Here is a 27935-nt window from a genome sequence, read left to right as displayed (position 1 = left end):
TCCACCCACACATCTTTGACTGAGACAGGACGAGTTGCTAGAATTTGGGGTTAGGGAGTGGGCAAGTAGAACTCCGAAAAACTCAGAGTTCACCTATGCCTTCTAAGTATCAAGGTCCCACTCTTGTCCTGGGAGGCCTTCCCAGACCACCGTCTAAACTCAACTCCAGTCATTCTGTCACCTAGCACAGTGAGTTGAATGAAAAACACTGCTTCCTGAGTAAGGATTCGTGTAGCCCTTTCTTCAGCCCCAGACCTCAAGCTCTTAAGGTAGGAGAGGATGTTGGGAGAGGTACCAGGCAGTTATGAGACTTCCCACTCAAATAAATATAGTAGCAGGCAAGAGATAAATATGAGATTTTATTCAACACAAGAAAAGAGCAAACAGGAAAAAGTGCCATGAGCATAGTCAATGACTATGGCAGGGCAAATTCTTCCAGAACCAGAATGGCAATGTCTAAGCCAAATTTGGTAGGATTATCACCAACCTCTCTCATGCCAGAGTTACACAGGAATGGTCAGCTTCAGCCACATTCCTCAGAAAACCCTCTTCAAAGAGAGATGGCCCACTGGGGTAACAACTTAAGGTGGTCTGGGAAATGTGGTAACTACAGTTCACAAGGCTCCAGCAAAGAAGTCCGAAATTCTTCCAGGAGGGTTTCACGGTCAGGTGGGCGAATCAAGCTCAAATAGGCTTCCAGATATAGGGGGAGAGACCTGGAGAACAAGAAGGATGATGCTTCAGGGTGAAGGAAAGGCAGAAGATAGGGGCAGAAGAAATCTCCTCCCTTTCATTTCCCATCACTCCCAATAGGCCTGAGGTCCAGGATTCCAATTGCTACTCAACCCTACACCAGTAGGCCTCAGCCTCACCATGTGGCATCCTCCTGGGGCAGTTTAGTTTGAGCCTCCAACCTGCGCCAGACAGCAGTGGCCTCATCCCTCCGATCTAGCCTCTTCAGAGTCAGAAGCAGGTGAAAGGAAGCATCTTGATTACCTGTATCCCCACCCCAGAATACAATGCCTGAGATCTTGACAGATATTTAGACATCATTTTATAAAAGGGGAATCTGAAGCGTAGAGAGAAGTGGTTTGCATGTGGTCACACATGAATCAGGGATAGAATATCCCAACCATTCCTATCCCAGATCCACCTTGAATGTTTACCCACAAGTCTAAAAGCTCTTTTCTCACCTGCCTAGGACAAAGAGTTCAGCTGGCCCTCCTCCTACCCAATACACCCAGTGTAGCCATAGTCTTTGTGTCCAAGGTCACTGGGAAAACCTAGGACCTTTTGGGGTGCCTTGCATACACACCTGTGCATGTCTTTATGTACACACCTGGGTATATCCCTAGGTACATAGAGCATAAACCCATTCATATCTCCTGTCTGGGAATACCACCCTTACACCCATGTCTGAGAGCACCTCCATGGGCCTCTATGCCCATGCACATCTGTGCCTATCTGATGTCATGCAAGTATACATACGTGGGCACATCTGCACACCGAGGAGGAAGTCCTGTAGAGCTTTGGCATCCTGGCCACTGGCTGCCCACTGCAGTCCACGACTAATCAGGGCAGCTGCCTGAAGCTGTTGTAGTGCCATATTTGGCCTGCAGCCCTGCTCACAGTTGGAAGCAATCCCTGGGGACCATGCCCAAAGTCAGTAAGTAGCTTCCCAGCCACACACTTACTGAAACTTCATGTCCCTCGCTATCTCTTCTTTTGCCTGGAGTCCCCTTCCCTTAAGTTTCCTGGTGGGCTGGGACACATGAAAAAGAAACCCATCTCTACTACCACTACTTCCAAAAGAGAAGAGGAAAAATTAAAAGTCTAGATTACCTTCTTCTTTGTCCTCAGGAATGGCCCGGAAGAGCAGCTCAAGACACCTGAAGTAGGATATGAAGCAGGGATGAAGAGGATTCAATCTCAGAAATCTGGGGCAGGTAAGGATGGTGCTCACCAACTCAGGTCTCAATTAAAAATTATTCCCCTCACAGGGTCCTAGGTAGCTTCCTAAGCTCACCGGCTAAATTCATTAACTGCTTCTTTTTGGGCACCCAGGTGCACCCAGGCCTGGCCCTGAAGCAGGTAAGTGGCAGAGATCCAGAGTGGGCAGTGTGGTGGCTCTCTGGCTCCTTTTCTGGCATCTTCCCATAGTTGATGCATCTTGGGGATTAGGGATGATGTTCGGTTGAGCAGTTCCTCACATACAGTCAAAGCATCCTGAGCTCGGCCTGCCTGGATCAGTGCTGCTGCTGCCTCCAAGAACACCTCCGGCATATAGGGACCTGCAGGGGGTGGGGGTAGGGAGAACTGGGTGGGGGAAGGAGGGTACAGTGTCTTGAAGAAGCATAAACCAAGCCCCCAACCTCTTCACTAGGCTCTCTATCATGCAGAGACCAATATTGCTTGCTGTCCTGGACTTCTTACTCTGGAAAGCCTTCACAGTCTGGCTCCCACCCAAACCCACTCCTATTCCCCAAATTGAAGAGAGAGAACTGTAAAGGAAACCCAAAAAATAGCGGTCTTGCTTTACTCCAAAGGGGACCCCAAACCTCCCACCCCATTGCAGAAAACCTTGAAGAATACCAACCCGTGGCTCTGGGCCATCCGTCAACAGGGCCAGCAGATCCAAATAATGCTCTGCAGCATCCTCTACCCTGAGGAATCATAGTCAATGAGCCTCATTTTTGGCCCTTAGCAGGGCCATCCAAGGGCTCCTGTGAGAATGTCCTCGCTAGCTAATAAAGGGATGAAGGGATGCTTGAGAGCCCTACGTGGTGGGATGGGTGGATTCTCGGGGCTCCAATCCAAAGTATGGATCTTCCCTAGTTACAGAATGGATTGCTGAGTAGACTTCAGAGTTTTAAAGATATAAGAAGTTAGTGCCTGAGTGAAGAGTACTTGGTTCAGGTCCAGCAGCACTGGGGAGTGTGGACCTATGTCCCACCACTACCTCCTCCATCCCTGATTCCCAAGGAGAGAAGCAGAGTCACACCCCCAGGGGAGGCCTCAAGTGGGAATAGAAGCTCAGGTGAGCAAGAATGAATCTCACCTGCCTATCTGTAGGCATCGGCTTGCTAGTAGGTGTTTGGCCTGGCTCTGTGTGCCACAATGAAGGGGTGAGGCTGGGTTAGGTTGCGGGAGTAGCAACTTTACCTCAATAAGAAGCTGGGGGACTTCAGAGCTGTGGGTGACACCCAAAGCCTAAAAGGGGCAAAAATAAGAAAGTATATTTATAATCCTTGAGAGCTTCACCTCCTATACTTATACCTTGACTGGTTGCTCCAACACAGGCACCTAAGCAATCCTCTACCCAGTATTTTTATCTGGCATAGTACCTTACCTCTACCAGCAGCTCCAGACTCTCCAGCTCTGCTGCTGTGTCCCCCAGTTGCCGATATAGCCTGCAGGCTTCCAGAAGTGGGGGACCCCAGCCTGATCCCCCTTTCAGGGCTGCAAGCAAATACAGCAGTGCTCTCTGTGGATTGCCCTAGTTGGGTAAAAGAACATGGGCCTGTTATCCTCACAAAGCAGAAAGCTGTATATAACACCCGTGATTTCCCCTGACCTTTACAAAGATTTTCTATACCATCTTGCGGAGACAGGTCCCCAGAGCCGTGTACACCTGGACCAACACAGGCCTTGGGCACAGGCCTAAGGCTGCTTCATGTAGGTTGTTCAGTGCCCTGGGAAAATTCCCTGTGATCAGCTCTTGAAGACCTGAGGGCAATCAGGGTGTAATTTTGGAGAGATCAATCGGGCAGGGGCAATGAAAGAGTAACAAGAGCCCAGTGAGGCTCCATGAGGCTGAATGAGACATGACAGGGAGGGCATAAGCCCAGAGGGCTACCCCAAGTCGGGGAGTACAGAGGAAGGTATGAGTCAGGTTGCTAGCTGACCTTGGCGGAAGGCACATGCTGTCAGAAGGACATCCCTTAAGCCTCGGGCATCCTGCAGGGTTAGTGGTGCATCTGACTCCTCAGCAGGGGGGCTCCAAGTTTTTAGAAGCAGCAGCAGATCCTCAGAGTCTCCACTCTAAGAAGAGAAGAGAAGAATGAACAGATTCTTCAAACCCATAACCACCCCCTTTTCCATGTCGCTCTACTCTGGCTGGACCTTTAGCTTTAGGGACCTCTTAATTCCTGCTCCTCCATTTATAAGAGACAGATAGAAAGCTGTAAGGCAAGGATAAAGGGAGGAAGAAAAATATGGGGCAGTGATGGTCTGTACAAGTTCACCTTCTCACTCAGAATAAGCCAGTGAAGGACATAGGGAAAGGACCAAATCTGGGTTACAGAAGAGAAGACTCAGGCTGGGAGATGGTATAAGCAAGGTCACGAAAGTCCTAACCCTAGCTGAGATCACTGAACTATAAAAAAACACTCTCAACAGAATCCTCCACGTAAGGCATAATCAGGGCAAGGTCACCCAAGAACTCTGAGAGAAGAAACCCGGTCTTCTGACCTCAAACCCAGCAGCCTTTCCAGCACATAATGATGCTATTGCAGCCAGAGGTCAGGGGTCGGGTGGGTTGAGTTGAGGAGGGGTAGTCCTCAAATCCAGGCCATTTCTCCCATTACCTGGCTGCCATTCAGAGTCTGCAGCAGGAAGGCTAGGTCCCCAAGATGGTCACTGCTCAGCCAGAGGGCAGCCTGTAGCCCAGCAAGATGGTGCAGGGCCGGGAGCAGCTCTGGCATAAGGGTGGAAGCATGAAGGGTGAAGTCCCACAGTCCTCTGAGCCCATGTGCTGGCCAGGGGCCCAGCTGTGTTTGCGCCTCCAGCACTGCAGAGTATATACACAACAGCTGAGGTGAATCCTCATCCTCCACACCCCAATGGCCCCAGACTTTCTCTTCTGTAGAAGCCTGACAGTCACAATAAGCATATCTCAACTGGTCTGAGAGACATAGGGAGGATCAGAGAAGGGCATCTATCTGTGGATGGATTAGATATCCCATCTCTCTGCAAGGGCTTAAATTCAGTTTGAGACTGACAGGAACATGGATGCAATTTCTGGCTCTTACCTCTCTCTAGGCCCCTTTGGATATCCTGGCCCTGGTCCTCAGTAAAGCCTTGGGCCAGACTTGCCCTCAGAGTAATGAAGTTGCAGATGACAGTCAACTCTAAGGGGAGAACAGGAACAGCAGCAGGGAGCCCTAAAGCAACAAATGATGGTTACACTGACAACTCGCCCATCAAAGATCACCCCAAATAAGATGCCAACCCATAACAACCCACTCCAACCAAAATGGCCTCAATAAAGAATCTACCCTTTGGACATGGTCTGGAAGGGTCAGAAAGTTCTCCAGATCAAACTGTCCTAGAAAACACTTTTTCAAATGCCTCTTTGTGTGTGTGTAAGGAGGAAAGGGAGACGCCTGTACAAAGATGATTTCACTCCAGTCATAACTGTGTCTTAAAAACAGAACTCTCTGACCCATGAGTAATCACTTCAACATCAGAAATGCAGAAGAGGTTGCGGAGAAGAGGAACTGGTCATCCTGGGAAGGACCCTACTTACCCTGCAGACTATGAAGAAGTTCCCTGAGCCCTTCCAGAGCATCCTGAGTCACCTGCTGTTGCCTCAGAGACAGATCAGAGTCTGAAGCCACCTGCCAAATGTGGGAGAGGGGTGTCAATGAGGACCTGTTCTTTCCGTGTCTTTCAGGACAATGGCAGGGGATGAAATTCTCCAGTCATTACGGAAGTCTTGCGGCTGGGGTACATCCGCTACAGATCTGCCTTCTGGGGGCCTGGGTTGCAAAGCGACGGTCCCAGCAACTGCATTACCTTGGACTGTCGAACTAGCCGGTCATTCTTTTCCTTCCACAGGTCCAGGCAGCTGGCGCGTGTCGCTGAGCAGTCCAGAGGGGCCTCGTGGAACATGGCGGTCGAGGCCAGGGCAAGATGCCCGGATGGGTGAGGCCGGCTCTGTGAAGCACCCCACCCGAATTCGACACTCCCTCCTCGCCGTCTGCCGATTTCTATGCTCACCGCCGGTTAGCCCGGCCTGCAAACCTCGCGACTGCAGTTGGTGGTCTTCAAGAATTGGTCCCTAAAGGAAACTCGGAAGCTATATGGCTGGACCAGACCACTGAGGGAGGCCGAGGCGGGTGGAAGGCGGGGAACGTTTCTGAACCGGGAAGGCGTTCGGCTCGCCGTTGGGCCAGCTCGGTTCTTACAAAGCCCAAAACCTTGAGAAAGGGCTGTTCTCGGGCCCTTTCTGGAAGCCTCACTCCGCAGCTGTCTGGACTTCCCGCTCAGCGGAGGGTTGGCCGGCGCGGTGCCTGCTGGGAATCGTAGTACCATCCGGAGCGGCCCAGACGCTCACCCGGAGAAAGGCTCTCCAGAAGGAGCTGATGGGAGACCACGCCCCTAGATCCGACAAAATCAACTCAAAATGGACCACAGACCTAAATGTAAGACCTAAAACTACAAAATCCTAGAAGAAAACACAAGACCATCTTTGTGTACTTGGGTTAGGCAACAAGTTTGTTTTTGTTTTTCATGGGTGGGCACCGGGAAGCGAACCCGGGTCTCCGACATGGCAGGCGAGAGTTCTGCCACTGCGCCATCATGGCCTGCCCAACAAGTTCTTTTTTTTATGTATTTTTTATGGAGAAATATCCATACACCTACAATCCAACCATATTATACAATCGGTGCCCCACAATATCATCATATAGTTGTGTAATTTTCACCAGGATCATTGGTAGAACATTTGCATCACTCCAGAAAAAGAAATGAAAAGAAAAAACAAAAATAACTCATATATCCCATACCCCTTACCCCTCCCTTTCATTGACCCACTGTATTTCAATCTACCCAATTTTACCTTCTATCTCCTCCTATAATTGATTTTTTAATCCCCTCCCCCCCCCCTTTTTTTTACTCATCTGTCCATACCCTGGATAAAAGAATCAGACACAAGGCTTTCCCAATCACACGGTCACATTGTAAAATTTGTATAGTTTCATAGTCTTCTTCAAGGATGAAGGCTACTAGAAAACAGTTCAACAGTTTCTTTTCCTGTAGCCACTCCAATACACCATAAACTAAAAAAAATCCTTATAATGTGTAAGAATAACTTCCAGGATTACCTCTTGACTCTGAAATCTCTCAGCCACTGCGACTTTATTTTGTCTCACTTTTCTCTTCCCCCTTTTGGTAAAAAAGGCATTCTCATTCCCATAATGCCAGCTCATTCCAAGGAGTCAGGTCCCACAATGCCAGGGAGATTTACACCCACAGGAGTCATGTCCCATGTAGGGGGGAGGGCAGTGAGTTCACCAGTCAAGTTGGCTCAGAGAGAAGGGGCCACATCTGAGCAACAAAAGACTTCTCTGGGGGTGACTCTTAGGCATAACTATAAATAGGCTTAGCTTCTCCTTTGCAGAAGTAAACTTCATAGGGGCGAGCCCCAAGACTGAGGGCTCAGCCTATTGAATTGGTTGTCCTCACTGTTTATGAGAATATCAGGAATTCCCAAGATGGGGTAGTTGAATATTTTCTTCTTTTATTCCCAGCCCTTCAAGGGAACTTTGCAAATACTTTCTTATTCTCTGCTCAAATTACTCTGGAATATATCAGGGCAGCACACTGACCTGTAGAAACCAACTAACTCTCATGCCCTATTCAAGATTCCATGTAATTATGGTATTCAGATAAACTGACCATACAAGCTAAATTAGATAATGTGCTACCCAAAATATAAATTTTGCACCAAATAAACATCTCTCCCTTTGGTCTTGCACAGCAGTTGAAGTTTGAAAATATGGGCCATATCATCCTTTACCCAGTATTCTGATTTACCTTAGTCCTATCCAGATCAGCTTCATTAATATCTCTAGATGAAGTCTGATCACCTTCTCGGCTTTTTAAGCAGTTGCTGAACAGGGTAATGCTAACTCTTATAACTTCAGTGCTCCAACTTGAGTGTCAGGTGTCACATAAATACCTGAAGTTTCAGGGAACAGCCAGTTATTACACAAATAGCTCAGTATCGCAGAATTTAGATGAGTTACAGCTCCTAAATATATGTGACTTCTGTAAGAGCTTACAATCTAGGAACCTTTACAATAGGCCCCAACCTGATAACCCTTGATCTCGATTTCAATTCTCTGAGTTTGTATGTTATAGTTAATCCATATGAGTTAGGCATAATATTTGTCTTTTTGTTTCTGACATTTTATTCAACATACTGTCCATACACTTCATTCACCTAGTTGCATGTCTCACAATTTCATTCCTTCTTGCATCTGCTCAGTAGTCTGTTGTATGTAAACACCACAGTTCCCCGTTCCATGCCTCAGTCTGTGGTACTTACCCTTAGGCCACCTCCATCCATTGTGAATCTTGAACACTGCTGCCATAAACACCAGGATGGCAACAAGTTCTTATATATGACACTAAAATCAGGAGCAATTTTAAAAGTTAATAAATTGGACTTGAATAACATGTAAAACTCTAGTGCTACAAAGGCAAAATAAAAAATTTCAAAGAAAATTTACAAACTTTGAGAAATTATTTGTAAATCATGTACCTGGTATATACCTGCAATATATAAAAAACTGAAAACCCAATAATAAAAAGAAATAAAAACAATTAAAAATTGGCAAAAAAGAGGCATACAAATGGCTAAGAAGCACATTAAAAGGTGCTCAGCCAACATCATTTGCCATTAGAGATATGCAAAATGAAATCATGAGATACCACTATACAAATATACACTTAGAATGGCTACAGTTAAAAACACAGATAACACCACGTGTTGCTGGGTATGTGAAGAAACTGAGATTCATACATTTGCTGGTGGGAATATAAATGGCACACTTTGGAAAACAGTTTGGCAATTTCTTACAAATTAAACATAGATTTACCATACAACCTAGCAGTTCCACTCCATGGAATATTCCCAAGGGGCATAAAAACATAAGCCCACACAAATGCATGTATACAAATGCTTACTAGTAGCTAAAAATGTCCATAATAGTTAAAAACTGGAAATAATCCAAATGTCCATCAACTGGTCATAGCCTTACAATGGAATACAATTCAGCAAAATTAGGGGCCAAAATAGTGATATATGCCCTAAGATGAATGAATCTAAAAAACAATTATTCTAAGTTGAATAAGCCAGACCAAAGAACACATGCTATATGGTTCTATATATTTGCATACAGATTCCATTTATATGAAATACCCAGAAAAGACAAATTTACAAAGATGGAAAACAGATCAGTGATTGCCTGAGTGGGAAGGGAGAATGACTGTAAATAAAATAGAGAATTTGGGGGGATGATGGAAATGTTCTAAAACAAAATTATGGAATTTGGCAATGATTTACTTACAACACCAAAAGCACAAATAAAAGAAAAAAAGATGAATTGGACTCAAATTTTAAATTGAGTCCTCAAAATTTTAAATGTTGCGTTTCAATGAATACCATCAAGAGAGTGAAAAGACTACAAGCAGAATGGGAGAAAATATTTGCAAATCCTATATCTGATAAAGGACTTGTATCTAGGATACAAAAAGAACCCTTACAAGGCAATAATAAAAAATGATAAAAATTTTAAAATGGGCAAAGGACTAGGGTAGCTTTCCAGAAACCTACAATCTCTAGATGGGTCCCTGGACCAGATAAGTCCTGAAATGCAGAAGTGACAGCCTGTCCAGGGTGTCACATTATACAATTTAAAAGTTTTTTAAAAAAGAGAATAGTTGGATCTTGTTTACAGATTGTTATGCATGATTTCTGTCAGAAAGAGGAATTTTTTTTCTCTACTTCAACCAGCCAGTTTCCCTTTGGGAACTCAACTTCACCATTAGAGTTTCCAACTTGCGGCCTATCCTATGTAATTTTGACTTGTCAGTCCTTACAGTGTGTGAGCCAATTCCTATAACAAATTTCTTAATATCAAAAAAAAAAAAAACCAGGCAGAGGATCTGAATAGATATTTCTCCAAAGAAGATATACATGTGGCAAATAAGACGAGATATTCAACTTCATTAGTTATCAGGGAAATGCAAATTAAAAAACACAAGACACTACTTCACATTCGCTAGGATGTTTAGAATAAAAAAGACAAAATGACAAGTGTCGGTGAGGATGTAGAGAAATTGGAACCCACATACATTGCAGGTGGGAATATAAAACAGTGCTGCCAATTTGGAAAACAGTCTTCAAAATGTTAAACCATGTGACTCAGCAATTCCACTGCTAGGTACATACTTGAGAATGAAAACATATATTCATGCAAAAACTTGTACACAAATGTTCATAGCCAAAAGGTGGAAACAACCCATATGTCCATCAACAGATGAATGGATTTTTTTAAAGTGGCATGTGTATGTATATATATTTAGCTATAAAAAGGAACGAAGTATTGATACATGCTGCAACAGACGAATCTTGAAAACATTATACTGAGTGAAAGAAGCCAAACACGAAAGGCTACATATTATTGTATGATCCCATTTACATGAAATGTCCAGAATAGACAAATACAGAAATAGAAAGCAAATTGTTGGTTGTCAGGAATTGCTTGGAGGGGAGAATGGAGAATGACGGCTTAATGAGTACAGGATTTCTTTTTGGGGTGATAAAAATGTTCTGGAATTAGATAGCAGTAATGGTTACACAACATTGTGACTGTACTAAAGGCCACTGAATTGTGCACTTAAAAAATGGTTAAAATGGTGAACTTTATGTTATTTGAATTTTATCTCAATTTTTTAAAGAAAGAAACCAAGTACTGATACACACTACAATATGGATGAAACTTGAAAACATTATGCTAAGTGAAAAAAGCCAGTCACACAAAAAAATTATATGGTTCTATTTATAGGATACATCAAGAATAGGCAAATCATAGAGACAAAATAGATTAGTAGTTGCCTAGGGCTGAGGGTTGGGGTGTGGGTGCCAGAGAGTAATAGCTAAAGAATATGAAGTTTCTTTTTGGGGTGATGAAAATGCTCTAAAATTAATTGTGGTTTATGTTTGTACTACTTTTGAATACACTAAAAAACACTGAACTGTGAACTTTGTATGGGTGAATTGTATGGTATGCAAATTAAATCTCAAAGTTGTTAGAGAAAAAAACTAAATTGTGATGCTTTAACTCCATAAATTTACTAATAATTGTGTAATTGTAAACTTTACAATGAGTGAATTTTATGGTATGTAATTTCACCATGATAAAACTCTTATTCAAGAAACGATGAGTTAATGTAGAATGGGCTCTTTGTTATCTAGTAAGGCAGGGATGTAATGAGAAGTTATTAATATGTATGTGCTTGTATGTTGTATAAATAAAAAAGTTATAATAATGTAAATTAATGTGCTAGCATATTTTCCTTTAAAAGAATCTTGTAGATAAATTTAAAAAAAGGGGGCAATAGACAATGGCTGGGGGACCTTGGGCCCCAAGCAAGGAGGCCCTTACTGAAAAAAACAGGGGTGAAGCAGAATGCTTAAGAAGAAGGTAGACTGAGGCCTGAAATCCTTCCCATGGGTGCTAGGGATGAGAAAGTGTCCTTTTTCACTCGTCATGAAGGCACTGTCTGCTAACCAAACTATTCTTGAGAGGTGTGTCTGATAGATTGGGGGCTTTTTCCTAATTCACCTTACAGGCTAGCTGGGGCCTGACTTCTTGCCCATGCATTTTTTTTAAATTGTGAAAAATAACAAATATATAAATAGCAATAAATTTCTAAGTACATTTTAAAAGTAGTTATAGAACAGATTTTAAAGTTTGTTATGCGTTACAGTTCCGTAATTTTTTGGTTTTTTCTTCTAGCTGCTCCAAGACACTGCAGACCAACAGAAATATCAATATAATGATTCCACAGTCATACTCATTTGTTAAGTCCTATCTTCTCTGTTATACTCCTCCCTCTCTCTAAATAACATATAATACATATATATATATATATGTATTGTTTATATATATATATAAACAATACATTTCAAAGTACATTGCAATAATTAGTTGTAGAACAAATTTCAGAGTTTGGTATGGGTTACAATTCCACAGTTTTAGGTTTTTATTTCTAGCTGCCCTAAAGTACTGGAGGCTAAAAGAAATTCAGTATAATGATTCAGCACTCACAGTAATTTGTTAAATCCAACCTTCTCTGTATAAATCCACCATCACCCCTGATCTTTCTCTCACTCTTAAGGGGTATTTAGGCTATTCCCATTCTAACTTTTTCAAGCTAGAAGTGGCTGTGAATAATATAGGATAGGGGGATGGAACTAGTTGATGTTCTGGAAAGGCTAGCCCCTTTGCCCATAATTATTATTATTTTTATTTTATCTGTAAATATTTATGATGTATCTCTTACAAATAAGGACTCTTGTAAAATATAGTCATAATACCTTATCAACAAAAAATTAAGTTATTCCTTATATAATTACATATCCAGTAGACTTAAATTTCCAATTCTTAAAAATGTTATAATTTTTTACATGTGTGTCTTTGAATCAGAATCCCCATTAACAGTTGACATGTCTTTTAAGCCTCTTTCTTATTAAAATTTTTTATTGTAAAAAATTACATATATACAAAAAAGCAATAAATTTCAAAGCATACTGCAACAATTAGCCATAGAACAGATTTCAGAGTTTGTATGGGCTACACAGTTCCACAATTTTAGGTTTTTCCTTTTGGCTGCTCCAAGACACAGAAGACTAAAAGAAACATCACATAATGATTCAGAAGTCATACACATTTGTCAAATCCTATCTACTCTAACTCCACCTTCTTCATTGATCTTTCTTCCAATCTTTAGGGGTATTTGGGCTATGCCCATTCTAACTTTCTCATGTTGGAAAGGGCCGTCGATAATATGCAATAGGGAATGGCACTAGTTGATGTTCTGGACAGGCTGCCCCCTCCAGGTTTCAGGACTTATCTGGCCTAGGAACCCATCTGGAAGTTGTAGGTTTCTGGAAAGTAATCATACTGCACAGATTCTCTCAAGAATCTCAGATAAAGCCTTAGGTGTTCTTTAGGGCCGGCAGGAATGGTTTTGATTGGGGATTAGCAAACCATGGTAAATAGTAGTATCTAGCTGAAGCTTGCGTAAAAGTAGCCTCACAATTCTCTTTGAACTCTCTCAGTTACTGACACCTTATTTGTTACAATTATTTCCTCCTTTTTGGTTAGGAAGGCATTGTCGATCCCATGGTGCCAGGGTCAGGCTTATCCTTGGGAGTTATATCCCACATTGTCAGGGAGACTTTCATCCCTGAATGTCATGTCCCACACTGAGGGGAGGGTAATGATTTTACTTGCAGAGTTGTTCCCCATGCACTATTAAACATGTCCCTGCCAGGTTCACCCAAGAGACACATTTTCCATTTTCCTTCTTGACCTTGGTAGTACTTGGCACTGTTAGTCATTGATTATTTGAACTTCTCTTAGCTACAGAGCAGTGATCACTTTTACTTCACAACTATTGCTACCTGGCTTCTCATTTTCCTCTCGCCTATTAAAGGTAGGTGCTCAGAAATCTAGATGCTAAATGCACAAGGCCTGAAGACCATATAGAGGATTTAGCTGTGGTCAGAATAGAGTACATACTGACACACAGTTCTAACATGTTCTTTCCTTCAGTGGCCTCATCAACGCCTGTCCTGGGCACTCAAACCTCAAACTCCAGTCCTGACCCTTCTCCTCAGAGCTTCTTCTGAATTCCTTTCATGGACATTTCCACAAGTCTCATGCCAGCTTTTCAAACATCACACAGAAGTGATGGAGTAAACAGAAGGCACAGCAGACACACAATGAGGAGAATTCAATTCACATAGTTTTAGTGTCAAGTTAGGAATAAATCAATGCGACAAGGTAGAACACTGCATCAGATAAGCAAATACGTATGACTAAAGAAGCTGAACAGGTTGGGAAATTAGGGAGGTCTCCACAGAAGAGGTGGGCGAGGAGTGTTCTGGAGTGAAAGGACAGTAGTGGACACACAGCACTTTTAAGTTTCAGACAGTGAAAGGAATAACAATGAAAATCCTAACTGGAAAGTGGATAGTGAAGCCCAATATTTCTAGAAGGGGCTTATACCAGAGCTAAGGGACCACAAAGAAGTATGAGGTGAAGGTGGAAGAACTTAGAGGTGGGACCTGGTCCCACAGAAATGTTCCCTATTATTCTTTTTGCGCTCAGTGAGTCTTTTTTCCCTCAAGTTTGTGTGCTCTTGATGACTGGGCTTGTCTTTTTGACCTTCCCTTGTCTTTATCAGCCAAAGCATAGGAACTTTATAAAATGTGTTACATGGCAAAAGAAAATGTCAGGTGGGATAACAAGAATAATTTGGAAGAGGTGGGTGGCAACTCTCCAGACAACTACATTTTCCAGTTTCTCAAGTATGGTCAGGCCTGGAGAGGATGACTGATCTCATCGGCGCCTGGTGGGAGGGGAGACTGACCCTTCCCCCAACCCCAATAAAATAGTGGCCTCTCCCCCATACCTTAGACACACATATTTACATTATTATTTTATTCCACTTTAGAGACCAACCCCAATCCCCTCCCATGTATAAAAGGTAGTAGTCAGGGACCAAGCCCCACTGCAATTATGAATTAAAAAAATGAAGTCCCAGATGCCAGCAGTTCCTGGCTGCACAGTGGTAAGAGATCTGGCTGAATCTCTCTTGCAGATCAACCAGCACCCAGGCTAGATGTTGTTCTTCAGTTCTTTCACTGTCCAGGAGACAGTTCCTGCAGCCTAGGCTACCTCTGTTGTGCCAGAACTAGTTGCCTAAACCAGGAGCTCACAGCACCATCCACTCGCATCACCAAAGATATGCCCAGGAGAAGTCCCACGCTGCTCACAATGAAGCCCATGGCTTCAAAAATGAACCTACAAAGAAAGGTGGAGAATCTCAGGGGCACTGAGGGTAGGTCTAAAGCCTTCTGTTCCCTGCAGAGGCAAAACCTTGTCCACCCTGGGTTTTTGCACTATGATCCATGTTTCCTCCCCACCACCTCCACTTCTCAAAATTCACTCACTTGGGAGCAAACACCTTCCAGACCATGAGATGTCTGCGGAGGATGGAGGCTGCCAAGACACAGGCCAGAATCTAAGAGGAGAGAGGAGAGGCTGAGTTACGTGAGAAGAAGAGGCGGTATCAGGGCAGAGGGAGACCTGCTATAGGCCCTTGGGAGGAATAGGAGGGAGAAAGGAGTACATGTCAGTGGAAAAATTCCTGGGCTAGGAACCAGGAGACCCAGTTCTTGTCCTGGCCCAACCAGTGACTCACTGTGTGACTTTGGGCAAGTCACTATCCATCTGTGATGCTAACACTCAGACTCTGACTCCAAGGGTGGAAAAAGATGTCAGCGTTACACCTTCTACCTCTGGAGAATAGGAAGAAAATCCATGACATAGCTTGGTAAAGAATTCTGGCCATCACCTTTGTTTTTCCAGTTTGTCCACTGATGGAGTAATCCCTAAGTGCAACCAGCAAGGCCCAGATCTAGGTTGTAAAGAGGAAATGATCCAGAACTAGATTTGCGATACCTAGGTTCAAGTCTCAATATTGCCATTTGAGTCCAGTGACCTTGGGCAACTACTGCACTTATCTGTACCTCAGTCAATCCTCCCTCCCAGGATTTTGGCAAAGTATGAAAGAGAGAATGTGATACAGACATATAAAAAAGGTCACCAACTTCCTAACCTCTCCTTTGTACCCACCTGAGTACCAAGGACAAAGAGGTACTTGAGGCCCAGCTGCAGCAATGCTGCACTGAAGTGGTGAGGGGCATCTCGAAGCCGCATCTCCATCAGTGGTTCCTCCTCCGCCTCCTCCTCCTCCTCCTCAGGCCTGACTCTGGCCTCAGCTTCACTCCCTGGGAGCTGCTGCCTCTTCCGAGGCCTCTGACTCTCACACAGGAAGGGCCAGAGCAAGAGCAATGGGCAACCTACTGCCTCAGGAAAGAGCAGAGCTAAAGTCAGTGGAGGACCCAGGGATAAGTCCACCCTGGTCCCCAATCACTCAAGCAGGCCTATTAGCCTAGGCCAAGGAGTGTCAAGGATCCTATACAACTACAAATCCCCATTCAAATCCAGGTGTTTTCCTTCCACAAAGCCAGAGTAAGCAATGGAAGGAGGTACCTGCAAAGAGGAGGTGGGAGGCAAAGGTGTTGGCCCCCACCAGCAAAGCAGGCAGCCAGGTGGAGGAGCCATGACCCTCTGGGAATCCCACGAAGGCTGCATGCCAATGGATGGCTGGAAAGACAGGCTGGTGACCCGTGGAGTAGAAGTTATGTGTGGCCAGGAGGGCCCAAGCAGAAACTGCCTGCCATGGCACAATAAAAGGACCTAGTGGAAGAGATATGCCTTATTGTACTCACATCCCATTCCCCAATCCATAGCCTACTGCTCCATGAACACATACTCCTACTCTGAGTGCTACCCTTTACACATTCACACATGCCCACCACCCAACCTCCTTACAGTCAACACTGTTATTCTAATTTCCTCTGTGGCACAAAGTCCTAGCTCGCTAGCTTGAACTTCAATTTGGTCAATTTCTCTCTCTCTCTCATATGCACAGCTCTCTAAGCCATTACATACTCAAAATTCACCATATCTATCACTGGAATATCAGGAAATGCACTCAAGGGAAGGCAGCATTTTCATAAGTGATCTTGCAGGACTCTTGGTCTCCCTTCCCCTATGAAGCCTGCTGGCCTTGGGAGCCAAGAAAGGGATCATTTAGCCTGTCTATAGTATGTGAGAGATAGGACATTAAGATCTTCCCTACTGCGTGGGGCACGAGCCCATGTCAAGGTGAGAAAACTGAGGAGCTCCACCTCTCTGAAAACAAGAGGGGCTGAGATATGCATTTACCAGGGGTGGTGATGGGGATCCCAGCAGCAAGCAGATGCAGGAGAAGGAAGCTCTGCAGAAACAGAAGCAGGAACACGAGGCTGATGCGCTCTGCATGCAACAGCAGGAGTGGGAAGGCCAACAGGGTGAGAGCCGTGACCATAGCAGCTGAGTAGACACTCCCCAACTGATAGGCTGCCACAGTCAGGGGACCCTGAGATTTGGTCCTCGCTAGCCGTCCCTGGAACACTTCCTGCATGTGACGGTAGATTTGAGGGACCACATAATCCAGGTCAGCTTGAGAAGTGGGGGCGCCTGAGAAGGGAGTGAGGATAGTCCTGGTCCTTGGGGCACCCACCCCAGCCTTTACCAGCACTGTCACAGGTCTCCAGAGCAGCAGCATCAGCCCAGAAGCGGCCAGCCCTGCCACAGCCCGAGGCAGCATAACTGATGCTCCAGCAACGAGGGCCTGGAGACGTGGGGGTGCTTCATCTGCCCCTGATGCCAATGCCCAATAGGCAGCAGTGGCCAGTGCCATTAGGGGCAGCCCCCAGCGCACAAAGAGCACAGGGGGCTCGGGGCTCTTGAGATTACCATAGCGGCGAAGCCACAGGCGCACAAAAGCTAACAGGGCCACCAGTGCCCCCACACAAGCTCCATACCACAAATTCTTGGCTCGACCACCCATCATGGATGCCAGGGGACTCAGCCAGGGAGAGGAGCGGCAAGCAGGTGTCTCTTCAGGGCAGCGATGAAAAAGCCCAGCTAGCCTCGTACATAAAAGCAACCCGACTCCAAGCCCCAGGGCCTGTGCACCATTGTGCCGAGGGGGGCCAGGTGGGGTGGAAGAGCCAAGACGGGGTACTGCAAGCAGTTTAGGTGGCAGCAGCTGGCCCTCCCAGTGAAGCCGGGCAAGCAAGAGTAAGATGAGTGAGCCTAAAAGGAATGGTGTGGCCCTGGCCTCAGCTACAACAAAGCTATCAGAGAAGAAGGCAGCCAAACGAATGAGCAGAAGCAGTAGGACAGGCACAGGAATGGGAAGCAGGGCTGCCAGGTGCCTTCTGGCCCCCCAGCTAGCCCAGGCTTTCCATAGACAAGGTAGGAGTGAGCCCATTGCAGCCACAGCCCCTAGAACTATTGGATCCAACTTCAGCCCTATAGTTGCCAGGATTCCGGCATATACTATGGTCCCAGCCAGACCCCATGACACAGGTATCAGAAATAGAGAGCGGAAGGGGAAGCCTGGGGATGTTGCCCGCTGAGATGCCAGCAGGCAGAGAAAGCAAGCGGCAGCCAAGAGAGTGGCACCCCCTGCCATGCGGACCAGAGAGAAACGAGCCCAGGACTCGATGCACATGGCCCGAGCTCCCCGTAGGAACTGCTGTAGTTCAGCAATCACAGCCTGCAGTGTTGCCTCAGCTCTCTGGGGGCTCTGCAGAAGTCGCTGGTAGTCAGCAGAGGCTTTGGAGAAGAGGCTCTGCAGCCGTTGAAGCTCCTTAACTTGGAGGTCTTGGGTAGCAACTGAGTAGGTGTGAAGAAATCGGGACACCTGGAAGAAAAGGTCAGAGGTCAGGGGGAACAGGTCAGAGATAGAAGTTGGGACAAAGGTAAGGGTATATATTACAAAATGGGATACTTGGAAATTAGGGACCCAAACTCTATGTGGGATGGGGGTGGGGAGGGGAGAAAGGATGACGGAAGGGGAACATGGCTAAGAAAGGTGGGATTAAAACTAGACAGAGACCAATGGAGTTATTATGCTTCTTACACACCTACCCTAGCTCTGTCACCTGGAAGCCAGGTTCCCTTACCTACCTGCTGAGCATTGAGATGGAGAGCTGAGGCTTGGGCCAGAGCAGAGGAGTGGAATTGGGAATCCTCACCCCCTGAAAACACCTCAGTCATCACTTCCCCGATGTTCCCAAACGGGATGGGTAGGCCCAGCAGCAGGGCCAGAGTAGGTACCAGGCTGACTTGTGGAACCACCTCTGGCTCCTAGAGGGAAAGGACAGGGGTCAAATGTAGTTGAGTAACTAGGTAAGAAACAGGAGGAGAGGATGCCTAGGATCATGAATTTGGGGACCCAGAATAGAGGGGTCTATGACAATGCTGTGATCATAATGGGGGCTGAACACCAGAAGACCAGACAAGGCAAACCCCAGGCCTCACCTCTGGTGGGACACTGGGGAAGAGGGCTGTGGAGCTGTACAGAAAGAGTGCAGCAGAAACTTCCAGATCACTGTCCCCTCCATGGTCCCCATTCATGGTCATTCCGTGGTCCCCAGCCACTACCAACAGTGTGTCATTCTCTAGACGTTCCACAAGGCCCCTGGGGGCCAAGAAATATGTCAGGAGGTGAGGATGGATAAAGAGTTTTGTCAAGGACCCACTCATCCCCAGCCAAGATTTTCACAAGTAGGACCTACACCTTTGGCAAAATGACACACCCTCTGCCATGACCCTGCTTCCCAAAGTCATACACTGAGTTACTCAAGGTGATGAGAGCCCTAGCTTCAGAAACCAGCTTGGAGAAACAGTGGCTCCAAAATATGGGCTGTTTTTCCCAGGGCCATATATGCTGAGGATCCCAAACACAAACCCATTCCCCAGCCAATACTCAAAACTCACTGGATCACCTGGTCCATTTGGCTAAGTTTCTTGGCCATCTCAGGGTGGTGAGGGCCGTGCTTGTGGCCACAGTGATCCACACCCAGGAAGTGAGCAATCAGCACATCCCATTCACCACTGTCCACTGTGGAGGGGAGAATACTGAGCACAAGGGACTAAGGCCCACCCTCAACCCCAGCTATAATTTGACACTAGGTCCAGAGACAAAAGCCCTGGCATTTGCACTCATAAAAGGGTCAGAATTTGTGGACTGAAAGAGTCTTCCCAGCCCCTAGTCTTAGTCAGAGCTCCGCTGGCCCCAAGCTCACTAGTGGGATAGAGGTGCTCCAGGATGCCATTGTCCACTGTGTGTAGGTCTCTGACGTTGAAGGATGGGAAGAAGAAAGCTTGGGAGAATGCTCCAGGGAAAAGGTCTTTCCAGGTATCATCTCCCATGAAGACTACACGCCTTCCTGTAGGGCCATGAGAGGGGATCAGAGCCTGAACAGGAGTCAGGGCAGGGGAGAACTGACGAGCAGGCCCTTTAACAACCCACCATGAATCCTGACCATGCACCCTAAGTCACAGTAATTCCACCCAGCAACACCTTATCCTTCACGTTCTGAAATTTTCCTTCAGGAAGCCTTCTCTGATAACCATTCTCCATGCAGACCTCTCACTCCTTACTCCTATAAAATATTCTAATTCTCAACCCCTGGATACTTTCTTTCTCTGTTTTTCCTGGGTATATCCTGCTTTTTCCAAGTCAGTAAGTGCCCGTGGACAGGGCCTGGATTCCTCTGCACTCTCCTCCATACCTGTAAACGTACCACATTCACATCTCTTCTTCCTCTCTTCCCTGCCCCTTTTCTGGGAGCCCTCTAAGCATAAAACCAATGCCTCATGCAGATTAAAAGCTCCACAAGGAAAAGGCCTAGATCCCTTCTACTTTGTCTCCCAAACTGAGCTCCCTACATGCAGGGTCATGGTCTCTTTCTTCTCCCCCTGTTCCTTACAAGACAGTCAAGCATGCAGCTGGGCACACAGGTCCTAACTCCCTGACTACTAGAAAAGGAATCTGCCAAGGTACCCCAAGTCTCCAAAGGGGCCCAGACTGACCTGCACTGATAAGCTGCTTAATGAGATTGTCTTCCACTATGGCATGGCTGGCGAAATTACTGCCAGCATCAATAAAGGTAGGCAGTGAGCCGGTAGTGAGGGCTTTGAGGCGCTGCATGGTGGTGGTAGGGGGGTCAACTTGAGATCGGTAGAGTCGGGCATGGTGAGGCTGAATCTCTAGGATCCTATTCAAGGAGCGGAGTTTGCCGAGGAAGGGTAGGGAGGCAGGTGTCCCAGGCATTTGTGAGCTCTGGGGCTGGGCGAAGTCAAAACGCAGCGCATCTATCAGCACCAACACAACCCGGGAGAATCGCGAAGTCATCCAACAGGCTCCAGGCTCCCCTCGGTATCCCCAAGGGAGAGGGCCTGGGCCTGGGGGTTCGTGACAGCTGCTATAGTTGGTGAGCTCCAAACGCGTTAGCAGGAAGCCACTGGTGAAGAGGGCAATGCCGGCGTAGAAGAGGAAGCAGACCCAGGCCAGGAAAAGCAGCACTGAGACTTTCTGCATCCTGGTGGCAAAGGGGGAGGGAATTCATGACTAGAGGGCAAAGAACCAGGGGATATTCTGGTCCCCCCTAATTCAAAATCCAGCTAGATTTCTTTCTCTTGGAAGCCTTCCCTAAGATAAACAGTCCCAATGCCAACTCAATGCAACGTTCCTCTCAACTAGAATACCAGAGGGAGTGGACTGAAGCTGAACTCCACAGACTACTTAGCGTTTCCTGGTACTGACTAATAAAAACGCCAGTTTCCAGGCCTCACCCAGCTCTTCTGCTTCAGGATATTGGGAGTAGAGCACAGGAAATTTGCACCGGTACTCCAGAGCTCCTAATGCTAAAATTCAAGCCCACGATGAAGACGTGTTACAAGTGACAGACTGGTTTCCGTCAGCCCGTTTCTGTGCCTCTCTCCACCCAATCTCAATCCCCTGGGGTAACCAGGGCTCTCAGCTGAGGGGAACCCGGGCCGGGCTAACGGCGCCGCCTGGCGGGGACCGAGGGGACGCAAGGGAGGAGTCACGCCCGGCTTCCGGACGGCCAGCGTCGCCAGCGGGCCGAAGGCGCGACTTCCGCGGGGCCGCGGGGCAGGGGCGCCGGGCCTAGAGCCCTCAGCGCCTCGCTGGGACGCAGGCGTCCGGGAAGTTCCGGCTTCTCGGGCGGCCGCCCAGCCTCTGCCCGGGCACCCTGAGCTAGTCTCTGGGCTGGCGGGGACGACGTCCCGCACTTCAAAGTGCGGAAGACGCGAAGGGGGTCCGTGAGACCCTAGCTCACCTGGAGCGGCGCCGAGAAGCGCGACAGCAGCGCCTGGGGCCGGGCACCACAAATGTGGGAGGGCTAGAGAGCCGCCCGCCGGGCGCCTCATCGCCATCTGCCGGCGCCTCCAAGCAAGTTCGGCAAGAAGCGTAGGGCTGCCGGAGATTGTAATTTAGGAGAATTGGGGCAAGGGAGAAAGAAGAAAAATTTAGGCAACCACTGTCCATTCCGGGTTGAGACTAAGAGCAAGGTCTCTGGAGCAAACTTGCCTTGAATCCTCCTTCAGCCACTTACTGTCTTTGGGCATTATTCAACAGTTTGTGGTTGCTCATCTGTAAAATGGGTATGTTGTACCTATTTTCCCTTTTTTCTTAGCTGACTCCAACTGAGAGTCAGTCTTTAATATTCCTGCTCTCAAAGATCTCTCACTGAATTTTACAACTCAATAATAAAAAGACAACTCAAATTAAAAATGGGCAAATGATCTGAATAGACATTTATCCAAATGACCAATAAACACATGAAAAGAAGTTCAGCATCCACTGGTCATCAGGGAAATTCTGGAGATACCACTTCACACCCACTAGGATAATTATAATAAAAAAAAAGAGAGAAAGATTATCAAGGATGTGGAGAAATTCAAACTCTCACACATTGCTGGTGGGACTGTAAAGTGGTGCAGCTGCTGTGGAAAATGACTGGCAGTTCTTCAAAAGGTTAAATATAGTTACCATATGACCCTGCAGGTCTACTCCAAGAGAAATGAAAACACATGGTCACACAAAAACTTGTACATGAATGTTCATAGTAACATTATTTAAAATAGCCCAAAGTTAACAACCCAAATGTCCACTAATGGATAATTTAAAAATGTGGTAAATTTCTACAGTGGAATATTATACAGCCATAAAAAGGAACGAAGTGCCTGAATGAACCCAGAAACCATACAAAAGATCTCATATTGTATGGTTTAAATGAAATGTATAAATTTATAGATATGTAGATTAGTGACCATCTAGCATTTGGGGCAGGGTATGTGTGTGACCACTACTGGCTTTGGTTTTTTTGGGGGGGAGGGTGATGAAATGTTCTAAAATTGTGATAGTTGTACAACTCTGAATGAACTAAAAACCACTGAATTTAAACCTTAAATGGGTGAATTGTATGGCATATGAATTCCACCTCAATAAAACTGTCATTAAAAATAAAATAATAGGCTGCACAGGTGGTTCAGTGGGAGAATGCTCGCCTTCCATGTGGGAGACCCAGGTTTGATTCCCGGATCATACACCCAAAAACTAAACAAAACAAAACAAACACAAACCTCTCCACTGGTTTCTCCTCTCAAAGCAAAAGCCTAAATTCCTGCAGTGTTCCTATATGACCCTACTTCTACACACTAGCTCTTCCCTTCCCTTATCTTTGCTTCCTTAATTCTGTTCTACTCCCAGCAGCTCTTTTGCTCTTCTAGTTATAAGCCAGGCAAGCTCTGTTCCAGGGCCTTCGCATTTGCAATCTCCTGTCAGAGGATAATCACTCCCAGATAGCCAATGTATCTCTTCCTTACTTTCTTCATATTTAAGCTTCCTAAAACCCTCTACTTAAAATTACTACTCCCCACAACCTCACCACAAATTCCCCATTTCCCTTCCTTTCTTTAAATTCTTCCCTAGCACAACTCATCTGTACCGGAAATAGCATATCTCTTATTTATGATTTAATACCTGCTAAATAGAATGTAAGCCTAAGGGCAGGAAATTTTGTTTTCTTCATTACTCTATCTTCAGAGCCTGGCATATAATTATTGTTCAATACTTATTGAATGGATATGTGAATAAATCCTAATTCAGAAATATGTAGAATCATCCCTCCATCTCCGTTTGCATAGCCCAGCAGCCCTCATCACTCTCTCCAGGATCAAATCAGCCTTCTCATTGTCCTCCCAGTCTCATCGTTTTTCAAATTCCTTCTCCACATTGCAGCAGAGGAGCTCTATCTAAAACACTTATCTCCCTAATCTTAAAATTTTTCACAGGAGGTAGGGTGGGGAATCCTCCATAGTTCCCTACTACCCTAAGGACAAAGTGCAAATCCTTGAGCAGGAACCTAGCTTCTGTGATTTGGCCCTTGCCATATAGTCAAAACCCCCACACCATATCCTTCTAGCACAGCAAACAACTCTTTGAATGTGCCAAATTCTCTCACCGCAGGCTTCTGCATATTCTAGTCTGTCTGGTCCTAGCCTAGTGAATGCTTGTTGATTCTAACTTGAGCTCAACATTAGACCCACAAGCTGACATGCTACTCCCCTCAGGATCGCTTAGCCATACATCATAGCATTTATCAATTCATATCACTGTCTGTTTCCTTATCTATCTCTCCAACCTGATCAGCAGGGACCACTAAGTATGAGTTATTTTTATAACTAGTTGTCTGGCACTGAGCTTGGCACATGGTCGATATCACTAAATGATTTTGAATCAATGAATGAGGAGTGTCCTTAGTCTGACATCCCTTTAAACATTCAGCAGTACTGCCCTGCCAGTGCAGTCCTCCCTCCCCTAAAAATTCCCATCAACCTGCCTCAACCACACATATCCACACTCCTTAATAGGAGAGGGACTACTCTCCCAAGCTGGCAGTTCGGTAGACATGCTTTAATCCTTCCACCTATCCCACAGCTCCTTCTGAAGACAGAAAGGATGATTTCACTTTACTTGAGGTTCATTCTTGCTCATAGAGGCATCAGTTCTCATGACTTGATGGGGCCAGAAGTTGGGAGTGGACATCCAAGGAAAACACTGGTGACTTTCCCAACTTCATTCCATAATCAAAGAGAACAGTTCTTGGTTTGCCACTGGCGAGTTTATTACATGATTAAAGTTCAAATAAAAAAAATAAAAACCAAAATCTTGGCAGGGAAGCCAGAGCCAGTCTGTCCCCAGATTCCCTGGCCAAGCTCAGCTCCACTAACTTAGCTTGACTCGATCAAGTTCCTCATCGAGACCTGCATCTCTGCTCTGGACATCTCCATTGCTCCCGATGGAGCCTGAGTCCTGGGTTGCTGGCACTGGGGCTTTGGTGAGGGCCCCATATACGCCCATGGCCTGAGGAAAGGGGCAGAGAGAGCCATAAGGACAACTGGTAGAAGGTGTGGTCCAATCCATCAATGGCTAAAAGGAAGGAAGTGATGCTTGAGCCAGTGAGCGGATTTTTCCTATCTCAAACCTCAGTCTTAGGAGATTTAGAGTTGGTTCTAGGAATCTTGAAACTATCTCTCAGAACAGGGTGACCCTCAGAATGCTAGTACAGGTGTCTGCAGAAAGGTGTCTCAAGATCTTCCCTACCTCCAGGGATAAGGTGGGATAACTAATCTTAAGAGATTCATTTTATGTAGGGAAGAAAGGGAAGTTTAGGACCCAAAACACTTGAAAATCTTTACGATCTATAAGTAGTGATGGTGCTAGTGGGATTTCAGTCCCTGACATTGGTGCTCTGTGCTGGGTCCTCTGTCAAGGCACTCTAACCTGAGCCACCATGCTGGTGACATCACCGGGATTGGAGGGCAGCAGGATGGTGTTGGAGTCCTTGGCCAGTTTGGAGAAGGCACTGACATACTGCTCAGCCACAGTCAGTGAGGCTGCTGCATCTCCATTCTGTGGACACAGGGGGAATAAAACCAGAGATCACAGACATGGTAAGAAGGAAGGGTGAGCTCAGGTGCCTGGACAGAGTATACAGGTCACAGTACATGAGATCATGTAATCTGAGTCAAGGAGCCCACAGAGGCAGGGACTTCCCACAACGGTAGATGAAGGCAACCCTTCCAAAGACAATTCCTGCCCCTATCACCACCCAGGGCCCCCTCACATGTTGTGTTAGAGCTGCAGCCAGGATGCGAATAGCTTCAGCCTTGGCCTTGGCCTTGGCCAGAACTGCACTTGCCTCTCCTGGAAGAAAAAAGACATAAGAGTTTGACCCATGAGGTCAGGGCACCCAAAAGCTCCTGTCCCAGCAGCAACCCTCAAAAACACCATGCCCTGCTCCTCCCGCAGTCTCTACACTCTGCTGACCTGCTGCCTGATTTATTTGCTCAGCCTTTTCTGCCTCTGAGGCCAAGATCTGGGCCTGCTTCTTCCCCTCTGCCACGTTGATGGCCGACTCTCGGGTCCCCTCAGACTCTAGAACTGTGGCCCGTTTCCGCCGCTCTGCCTCCACCTAGAAGCCCCCAGCAACCGGTCAACAAATAACCTGGAAAACTTTTACACAGATTTGCAACTATTTCCATCACAATAAGGAAGACCTCCTGGGTCGGGAAGGACCTCTTTCCCACCCCTCAGTGATCCCTTACCTGCATCTGCATGGATTCTTTCACCCGGGGTGGCACATGGATATCCTTGATCTCATAACGGAGGCAGCGGATGCCCCAGCAGTCAGCAGCCTGGTTGATAGCATCCACAATGCTGGCATTCAGTGACTCCCGCTCCTGGAGGAAGAGAGGTAGACGTTCCAACTCATCTCATAGGAGCCTAAGCTGAAGAGCCTGGGGTTGGTTCTGATTCCAGGGAAGGAGTGCCAAGCATGTGTCTTCAAACCCTAACTCTGCTTTAGGCCCTTTACCCGGAAGACTTTGTCCAGAGAGAGTTTGCCGAGCTCTGATCTCATGGTTGTCTGAGCCAGCTGGGTAACAGCATACTCCGGATCCTCCACACCATAGCTTGCCTGAAACAGGTGTGATTAGTCTTAAGAAGCTTGAGTACAGGATTTTGGTGAGGGTGACTCAAGAGGCAGAATAAAGCAGGGGACAGATACCTTGTAAGGGTCCATAATGCGCAGGTAAAGGACCCCATCAATTTGCAGAGTCACATTGTCTGCAGGAGAGAAAAGGGGGAAGATCAGGCCTCCAGGTCCCAACCAGCTGTCTCCTAAGCTCTGGAACTCCAGCAGCCGCATCCTAATGGTCTCGGAGTACCCGTGTCACCCTGCACCCCTCACCGAGAGTCACAGCCGACTGCTCAGGCACGTTGATGACAATCTCCTTGAGACTCTGCACATATCGGATCCGGTCTAACACAGGGATGAGTACGTTCAAGCCCTGGGAAGAGGAGTCATGGGTCCTCAGTGGGACAGGGACTGTGGGGTTGGGATGCAGACTAGGCCCCGAGAGGGTAGGGAATCATCATATGGAATATTTCCAGAAAAGCAGCAACCTCTGACCCAGAGAGAGGCAGAGGGATGGGGTACCACTGGCAGGGAAGCCCTTGAGGATAGGCTGGACCTCTGACAAGAAGGAAGAATCAGGGGGCTGGAAACTAACAGAGTAGACTCTACAAAGATAGGTGGGGTTATGGGGGCAGGTAGGGAGATTTCCAGGAACGAGGCCTGTAGGTTGTTAAGCAATAGGAAAAGGTGGTAACACGGGGATCACGGTCAGCAGCTTGGGGAGTTCGGACCATAGGGAAACTGGCATCAGGTTGGCCAGAGGTTGGCAGAAGAGACTCTCACAGGCTCCAGGATCCGGTGGAATCGGCCCATTCGCTCCACCACCCAGGCCTCCTGCTGCGGCACAAACAGTACCACGGTGTTTCGGGGCAATCCGGAGGAGGCGCGACGCGGAGCGCGGCCAGGAGCCTGCACCGAGCCCTGAAAGGAAGACGCCGGGTAAGCAGAGCTCCCGGGCGGGAACATCCTCTTGCCGTCTCAATGCCTGTTCTGGGGGCATCTCTCCAAACCGCGACGCTCAAGTGGACACAAGTGGGGACCATGACCTCTAACCCCAGTTTTTTCCCAAACTTAGAATCTCGTCCTTTCCCGGCTGAGAACCCAGGTGATCTCTGGTCCGACCCTCTGGAGAAACCGGCCTCGTTCTCACCCTCAACAAAAAGCCACCAGTCCCCCGCGCCGCGCGCGCCAGCATTTCCCACGGCCGCAGCAACCTCCGGAACCAAAGAGTCGCAGAGTAGAGCGGTTTCTTTAAAAGACTGACCGAGTCTTTCCTCCTTCAGTCCCAACCCCCGGAAGTACTGCAAGCCATTTCTTCCCCCATTACAAACCCAGCCAATCAGCGTTACTTGGAGGTGCGTGCATTAAATTGTTCCCT

At 46.8% G+C, this 27935-nt stretch overlaps 3 protein-coding genes across 3 annotated transcripts; all 3 read right to left on the bottom strand.

Moving 5' to 3' along the window:
- Nucleotides 1-340: 340 nt before the first annotated feature.
- On the bottom strand, nucleotides 341-6313 carry FANCG (FA complementation group G). Its single transcript, XM_077147829.1, has 14 exons — nucleotides 5797-6313; nucleotides 5528-5618; nucleotides 5031-5162; nucleotides 4587-4789; nucleotides 3906-4041; nucleotides 3596-3726; nucleotides 3350-3496; nucleotides 3059-3210; nucleotides 2597-2663; nucleotides 2027-2316; nucleotides 1843-1889; nucleotides 1489-1644; nucleotides 873-996; nucleotides 341-716 (listed from the first exon to the last, which is right to left on the bottom strand). The coding sequence occupies exons 1-14, from the start codon at nucleotides 5890-5892 to the stop codon at nucleotides 608-610; spliced, it is 1881 nt and encodes a 626-aa protein (XP_077003944.1). The 5' UTR covers nucleotides 5893-6313; the 3' UTR covers nucleotides 341-607.
- Nucleotides 6314-12540: 6227 nt separating this feature from the next.
- Nucleotides 12541-21952, bottom strand: PIGO (phosphatidylinositol glycan anchor biosynthesis class O). The gene is made up of 11 exons (XM_077147812.1): nucleotides 21854-21952; nucleotides 20583-21091; nucleotides 19793-19936; nucleotides 19485-19608; nucleotides 19026-19185; nucleotides 18672-18851; nucleotides 16878-18405; nucleotides 16140-16346; nucleotides 15720-15949; nucleotides 15035-15105; nucleotides 12541-14885 (listed from the first exon to the last, which is right to left on the bottom strand). The coding sequence occupies exons 2-11, from the start codon at nucleotides 21088-21090 to the stop codon at nucleotides 14756-14758; spliced, it is 3282 nt and encodes a 1093-aa protein (XP_077003927.1). The 5' UTR covers nucleotide 21091; nucleotides 21854-21952; the 3' UTR covers nucleotides 12541-14755.
- Nucleotides 21953-24678: 2726 nt separating this feature from the next.
- STOML2 (stomatin like 2) lies at nucleotides 24679-27842 on the bottom strand. The gene is made up of 10 exons (XM_077147825.1): nucleotides 27708-27842; nucleotides 27341-27478; nucleotides 26831-26930; nucleotides 26648-26706; nucleotides 26456-26557; nucleotides 26187-26321; nucleotides 25909-26053; nucleotides 25706-25785; nucleotides 25363-25491; nucleotides 24679-24942 (listed from the first exon to the last, which is right to left on the bottom strand). Exons 1-10 carry the CDS (start codon nucleotides 27750-27752, stop codon nucleotides 24805-24807), a joined length of 1071 nt encoding a protein of 356 aa, XP_077003940.1. The 5' UTR covers nucleotides 27753-27842; the 3' UTR covers nucleotides 24679-24804.
- Nucleotides 27843-27935: the final 93 nt, after the last annotated feature.

This window comes from Tamandua tetradactyla, chromosome 2 (assembly GCF_023851605.1).
Source record: "Tamandua tetradactyla isolate mTamTet1 chromosome 2, mTamTet1.pri, whole genome shotgun sequence".
Classification (NCBI taxonomy): domain Eukaryota; kingdom Metazoa; phylum Chordata; class Mammalia; order Pilosa; family Myrmecophagidae; genus Tamandua; species Tamandua tetradactyla.
The sequence above is the reverse complement of the archived record's forward strand: the minus strand, read 5'-3'. Positions and strand labels throughout refer to the sequence as shown.

Coding starts and splice junctions, on each gene's coding strand:
- FANCG (XM_077147829.1), bottom strand. CDS start 5,892: ATGTTCCACGAGGCCCCTCTGGACTGCTCAGCGACACGCGCCAGCTGC. Junction 3,211..3,349: donor GTCTGGAGCTGCTGGTAGAG/GTAAGGTACTAT, acceptor TGCCCCTTTTAG/GCTTTGGGTGTCACCCACAG. Junction 997..1,488: donor CGGTGTGCAGATGTGCCCAC/GTATGTATACTT, acceptor GTGGGGATACAG/GTAATCAAGATGCTTCCTTT.
- PIGO (XM_077147812.1), bottom strand. CDS start 21,090: ATGCAGAAAGTCTCAGTGCTGCTTTTCCTGGCCTGGGTCTGCTTCCTC. Junction 16,347..16,877: donor GATCCCCATCACCACCCCTG/GTAAATGCATAT, acceptor CTCTTCCACTAG/GTCCTTTTATTGTGCCATGG. Junction 15,950..16,139: donor CTCCCACCTCCTCTTTGCAG/GTACCTCCTTCC, acceptor TTCCTGAGGCAG/TAGGTTGCCCATTGCTCTTG.
- STOML2 (XM_077147825.1), bottom strand. CDS start 27,752: ATGCTGGCGCGCGCGGCGCGGGGGACTGGTGGCTTTTTGTTGAGG. Junction 25,786..25,908: donor GCAAATAAATCAGGCAGCAG/GTCAGCAGAGTG, acceptor TTTTTCTTCCAG/GAGAGGCAAGTGCAGTTCTG. Junction 25,492..25,705: donor CTGCAGCTCTAACACAACAT/GTGAGGGGGCCC, acceptor CTGTGTCCACAG/AATGGAGATGCAGCAGCCTC.